At 42.0% G+C, this 6401-nt stretch overlaps 1 protein-coding gene across 4 annotated transcripts in view; it reads left to right on the top strand.

The window, feature by feature from the left end:
* The window catches only part of si:dkeyp-121d4.3, a 32508-nt gene that overhangs the window by 1784 nt on the left and 24323 nt on the right, over window positions 1-6401 (top strand). For 3 of the 4 annotated variants that reach the window (XM_017434444.3, XM_017434445.3, XM_017434441.3), the window contains exons 2-13: window positions 644-694; window positions 794-999; window positions 2319-2361; window positions 2484-2609; window positions 2713-2817; window positions 2895-3113; window positions 3204-3350; window positions 3440-3670; window positions 4017-4235; window positions 4583-4729; window positions 4801-5055; window positions 5213-5374. In XM_017434444.3, the coding sequence (XP_017289933.1) occupies window positions 644-694; window positions 794-999; window positions 2319-2361; window positions 2484-2609; window positions 2713-2817; window positions 2895-3113; window positions 3204-3350; window positions 3440-3670; window positions 4017-4235; window positions 4583-4729; window positions 4801-5055; window positions 5213-5374 (1911 nt within the window). The remainder of the gene's footprint in view (window positions 1-643; window positions 695-793; window positions 1000-2318; window positions 2362-2483; window positions 2610-2712; window positions 2818-2894; window positions 3114-3203; window positions 3351-3439; window positions 3671-4016; window positions 4236-4582; window positions 4730-4800; window positions 5056-5212; window positions 5375-6401) is intronic. The other variant, XM_017434442.3, reaches the window with a different exon arrangement.

Below are 6401 nucleotides of genomic sequence, written 5' to 3' on the forward strand. Positions count from 1 at the left end.
CTTTCAAAAACATATAATGGAGCTTTAGGCCTGATCCCCAGTCAGTTTCACTCCAATCAGCACCTGCACACATGTGACCAGAGTGGCCCATCAGTGAGTCAGACAAACAAGGATTCTAACGAGCCTCTATTGTTAGGAGAGTGAGAACAATTTGCAAGCAATCCAGTTTACGTCACATCTCAGCTTTAAAAGCTGAACTCCACACTCTCTATTTCTGAATTGAGAAAGCTCCTCGGATGAGAAGCAAAATGTCTTCAACTACAGAATAGATATTCAGCTGTTTTTGTTTTTTAACCTTTTTTGAATTTACCATGGCCTGGATGACTGAGAATCTACTCCAGCATATTCTAAATTTGATGTTTTTTGACAGTGCATTTTTCACCTGAAATGTCTTATTGTGGTGAATAAGTAGAAGTTCAATAATTAAATGGGGAAATAATTAAAATTTTTATGAATATTGACAAATTTAAACAAAAAAAAATAGCAACAAGTTTTATTTCAACAGAATGCACTTCGTTTAAATATCTTATTTATGTGATGAGAAATTGTAAATAAGATCATTTGTTTTAGTGAGGTTGTAGCTGCTGGACTCGATGATGAGTTGAATTCTTGATAGTTGATTGCGTTCTCTGTTTGTTTTCAGCCCATTGTGGAGGAACCGATGCCAAACCCGCCTCCAGATCAGCCTGAATGGGTCTGTACGGAGATGATCTGGGATCATCAGAGATGATGCAGAGTTTTTGTAGACTGTTCCTCAGAAGCTTTTGATTCATTTTGTTTTTCTGTTCATCAGATCAAAGCTCTTATTTCTGCTCCGCCTTCGGACTTAACTCCTGCTGAGATTAAAAAAGAACCTGAAGCAACTGCAGTCACCAACGGTCCGTTCTCAGCTTCGGCCACCGCTCCTGCCCTCACACCTGCGATGCCCTCAAAACCTAAATCAGAGGTCAAGAAGACAGCCAAAGCTCTGGGTCTTCTGGGAAAACGCTCATTTGAAAGGTGAGTTCTTCGTAGTGTTTCTGAGAACCCTGTTAGTTAGATCCAGTTGTTAGACTAATTCAGATGTTAGGCTAAGTTCACACTGGAGTCTGATGGAGGTCGCATTTAAAAATGTAATGTGAACAGACACACCAAAAAATCAGATTTTAGCATTAAGACCTGCAGTGTGTGGGCAGACAGACACCGAGAGAACCACTGGAAGCAGAAATAACTTAAAGTAACATAAAAGTTTAAAACAAACAATCCATGACTGAGCGATGCGTGTGATTTGGGTGAACGTTTTGTCGAAAAAAACTGACTGAGAACCAACAAGGAAATATATTATAACCAGATTAGATTACAGGAAAGGAGACGTTTTTCATCACTTCAACAAAATAAAAAACAAATGTTGATTGGAAACATTTTCATAAACTCTACAATATCTTGGAAGTGCACCGTATTAATGGTGTTATTTATTTGCATATACTATTTTATCTGGTAACCTACAGTTGAATAATTTTTTTGCAATTTTAAAGGAAAGTTCAACAGAAATGTATCAGTGAAGTTCATTTTTAAGGCAATTCACTGTTCTTTAAGTGCAAAATGTGCAATCCAAATAAAACAAAACAAAGCAACTGGACTTCTATCTGTAGCTGAAGATGTTTTCCTTTATATCCAAAGAGCTTTCTCGATTCGGAATTGGAGAGTGTGGAGTGGCAAGCTTCAAACTGCATGAGATGCTTCATTCATGCAGCTAGAGTCACATGTAGATTAATCTCACTCCCCTCTCACAGGAGAGTTGTTAGGGTCATTTTTTGCCTGGCTCACAAGAGATGTTTTGGGCTTCCTTCACCCCACCTCCACCCCCATCTCAAACCACCTGTCTTCTCTGTCCAAAAACTGAACATTTTGGTCCTCAAAAGAGTGTCCCTTATCCTTGAGGTGTAGATGCACAGCTGAGGCAGGACTCAACGATCGTCAAAACAATGGCCGACATCCTAAAATACAGTGTTGTTCTCCTCCATAAACTGAAAAACTTCCATTTCTGTGATTGTTATTGTGTTGTAACAACAGGAATCACACAGATTTCCATGTCATGCGGTCAGTTCCGTTGGCGTCCCACAATGGCGACGCTGTGGGGGGAGTGGCTTCCTGGAGATTTGCAATGGGTTTTCTCATGGAGTATAAAATGACCTTGAGGAAAAGGTGTTTGTCTGAGTCTGATTTTAGTCTGACTCAGATGTTAGTTTTGTCTAGGTGTTAGTCTGATCCAGCTGTTTCATACACAAATGTTTTGACTGAATGTTTGATTTCTAATGGAGGTCTCTTTGTGTCCTCAGGCCTCCTCCTGGCAGATCCACGGGGATTGTCTCCTTCATTGGGGTGAGGACTGAGATGTTACCATGAGTCTCTGGGAGGCAGGAGGGTTACTGAGAACAGTTGTCAATTTGATGATCTAAAAGGTCTTTGGATCTTGCCAGTAATCTTCTGCTTCTGCTCTGCAGCCCACGTTTGGCTACATTGAGAGGGAAGACCTTGAGAAGTTCACCTTCAGCTTTGATGTCTTCTTTGGAAACCCCAAAGCCATGAGGCCTGGAGTCCGAGTCCACTTCACCGCCTGCAAAGAGAAGGTAAGTGATAACTGTCTGTTTCTGTCAGAACATCATTAAACTTTCTCTGGTTCTCTGATTCTGTTAAAGCCTTGTTAAAGACTCTGGCTCTTGATTTGAACAGAACCGTTCTGTAGCTACAGACGTCAAAGTGGCTCCAGGTGGAACTGAGAATGTGGACCCAGAGATCTTTGAAGCTGTAGTCAGTCAGCCCATTTTGGAGCCTCAGGTGAGTTGGGTCAAGTGTCCAGTTTGGTTTGAATGAATCTCAGAGTTAGACTTTAACTGGCCCTGACTTCTGTTTAGCCTGGCGAGCGTCAGTACCCTGGTCAGGTGTACGTTACCATCGGACAGGTGTGGACCAACCTGCCGTTTGACAGGAAGGACAGCACAGTGACTTTGCTGAAGAACGATCAGGTCCTCATCAACCTCTTGACTGACATTGTGTCTGAGAAACGGAGAGCCACCAACATCAAACCCAAGATTCCTTCCACCTTTAGCTCCACCAACGAGACCCGAGAGAAGGTGGGACAACTCTGCCTACTTTACCTGTCATATAATAACACCAGTTTCTTTGCTTAGATTCAGTCTTTATTTTTGTTCTGATGGCTGCAGGGCGTCATTACCAGCCTAAAGGAAAGTGAAGGCATCATCAAGTCAGAAAAACATGGAGAGCTTCCATTTGAAACCAGAGAGAACTTCAGTGACATCGATTTTACAGAGGAGGACATCAACGAGGAGGTGGAGTTCACCATGATCACGGTGAGGACACCATCTCAGAAGTCTCAGAGCTCATTTCTACATGTCAAACTGAATGTTCTGAAAATGTTTTTTGTTTGGTTGATCAACAGCTGAAGGCAGGGAAACACGCCATCAGGATCAAGCGGGTGAAGGAGCCCCTCCTCCTGACGCTCTGCAGTTCCTCCAATGACGAGCCGGCGAGCAAAAACATCAACAGCGAGGAGAATTCATGTCACATACCAAAGAAGAAGGCCAAACCCATAACTGAAGTGGGACCCAACATGGCGCTGGACATGGAGCTGTATGAGGGCATTGTCAGCCAGCCCATCATCGAGCCCAAGGTGAGTCCACTGGTTCTGGTCATCCTTTTAGGTGAGGACCCAATGAACAACTAAAACTAGTACTGCTGATGAGTCAGAACAACTGTAATAAACATTTGATTCATAATGTCAGATATTGCCTTTAAAACTTGAGGTGGACTGTTTAAATATTACTGACCATCACCAACAGTAAGTTACAACTGGAGCTCTCAACAAGTGTCCAGTCCAGGTGTTAACCATCAGTCTTATCCAGGTGTTAGTCTGATCCAGGTGTTAGTCTGATCAGCATGTTGGACCCTCAGAAGCACAGTTCTTAATGTGCTGTGACAGTTTCAAACCTGGAAGTCCTCCTTTTTTTTTCCTCTAGGATGGTATTCCTGGTTATCCGGGTCAGATCAATGCAAATATTGGCCCTCTAAAGACTAACGTGACGTTTGACCACCGGGATTGTGGCGTGACGCTGCTGAAGAACGACCATGTGCTAATCAACCTGCTGGTTAACTCGATGACCAACAGGCGCAGGGCGGCCAACATCAGACCCAAAATCCCCTTCACCTTCACCTACACCAAGGAGACCCGAGAACTGGTACAGCCACACACCTGAAATGCTGCTTCAGAGTCTGAGACTGGATCGGTTCCCCCTGCTGATAGTCTGAGGGCAGGAATGTTCTGTTTTGTTTTTATTCCTGATGTTCTCATCTGACCAATCAGTTTAGGTCTTAAACAGCTGTTAGTTACTTGAAAACACAAAAAATGAGTTTTTTATAAAATGTCTATTGCTGAACTCAACCCGTAGAGTTTTCATATAAACGGTTTGAAACTGCGTCCAAGTCTAAGGATTCCTCTGAGGATTCCTCAAAACAAACATGAACAGGATGCTGAAGTTTGTTTGTTGGTTGTTTGGTCTCTCAGGTTTTGTCTTCTGTCCTTCAGGGTGTCATCACCTCACTAGGCGCTGAGGAAGGTATCATCCAGTCTGACCAGCATGGCAAGATTCCTTTTGATATTGCTGAGAACTTCAGTGATACAGAGTTTGTGGCTGATGATGTTGGCAAACAGGTGGAGTTCACAGCCACTATGGTAAGTATATTAAAGCTGAACCTGACCCAGACCAGACAGACAGAGCAACAAAAAGATGATTGTTTCTGCAGGTGAAATCCAACAAGAGGGCCATCAGGCTGAGGAAGATAAAGAAGGATGGTGACAAAATCCTGTGTGAGCAGAAGAAACGTGAGGAGGAGGAACAGAGACAAAACAAAGAGGAGGAGGAGAGGAGGAAACAAGAGGAAGAAGAGAAGAAGCAACAGGAGGAGGAGGAGTGTGAGAGAGAGGCAGAGAGAAAGAAGAAGGAGGACGTGGCTGCAACGCTGGCAGCTGCCAAAGACAAGGTGAAGATCAGGCATCAGGTGAAACTGATCTCCTGGTTTAGGTTTGCAAGAAGTGAGGTTTAATCTGAGGTTTGAGTAAAGTTTAAGTCAGGTTTAGTTTGTTCTGGGGTTTGGATTTGTATTGGTTGGTGGATCAGTGTGGGTCTGTAAAACCACTGTCTTCCTGACTCTGCAGTGGACGCCGTTCGGCTTCAAGATGAGAATCCTTGACTCCATGTACGAAATCAGCAAAGAACGATACGAAGGTACCGTGCTTAAAGCTATTCCCAAACATCCTCGTGAGGAGTTGAGGGAGGACAAAGGAGGTGCTGGGGACCTGCAGGTGTCGGTCCAACAGGTAAAGTAATTGTGTAGGTATTGTGTAGCAGGTAGAATGTCTACATTTTTATGAAATTGCTCATCAGCAGGGCACCAGGTGACCAGGTCACTAAACGGTAATTACTTTAAGTTGTGAAAATACTTTGATTATTTACAGTTGAAACCAGATGTTCCCATTAACAGTATAAAAAAAACTTTTTTTCTCTCTGTCTGGCATTAAGAATAAACCTTTCCTGTTTTAGGTCAGTTAGAATTCTCAAAATTATTTCTATTTGTTAAATGCCTCATTTTTTATTACTTTCTTCAAAATGACAAGTTTGCATAAAATAATATTACTATGACTTTAAACAATTTGGGAGACTAGATGGTGATGTAATGGCTTTGTACAATTTTCATTGGTTAGTTGACAACATTTGAGTTAATTGGAGGCACACTTGTGGATGCATTTTAAGGCAGACCTCAAACACACTGCTTCTTTGTGTGACATCATGGGAAATATCAAAAGAAATCATCCAAGATATCAGGAAAAGAATTATTGACCTCCACAACTCTGATTCGTCCTTAGGTACAATTTCCAGACTGATGGTGCCACATATATCTTGTTAAACAATTTCACACAAGTATAAAAACCACAGGAATGTCCTGCCATCATACTGCTCAAGAAGGAGCAAGTTCTCTGTTCCCAAGATGAATGTGTTTTGGTGTAAAATGTGCAACAAAGCAAAAGACCTTGTGAAGATGCTGGTAAAGATGCTGCTGAAGGTGGTTAGAGAAAAATGTCCAGAGGTCCACAACATTAAACTCATTCATAAAGGCTTCAGTCACTGGCCAGCTTTGATTAAAGAGCAGAAGTCAATCAATCAAAATCAATCAAATTTTATTTGTATAGCACATTTCAGCAGCAAGGCATTTCAAGGTGCTTTACATAATTAAAAAACAAAATAAAAACAGCATGTGACAATGAATAAACAGTAAGAAAGAGAAAAACATCAAAGACATCAAAAACCCGCACTCTAACCCTAATTTAGCCATAAGCAACTCTAAAC

This window comes from Kryptolebias marmoratus, linkage group LG22 (assembly GCF_001649575.2).
Source record: "Kryptolebias marmoratus isolate JLee-2015 linkage group LG22, ASM164957v2, whole genome shotgun sequence".
NCBI lineage: Eukaryota > Metazoa > Chordata > Actinopteri > Cyprinodontiformes > Rivulidae > Kryptolebias > Kryptolebias marmoratus.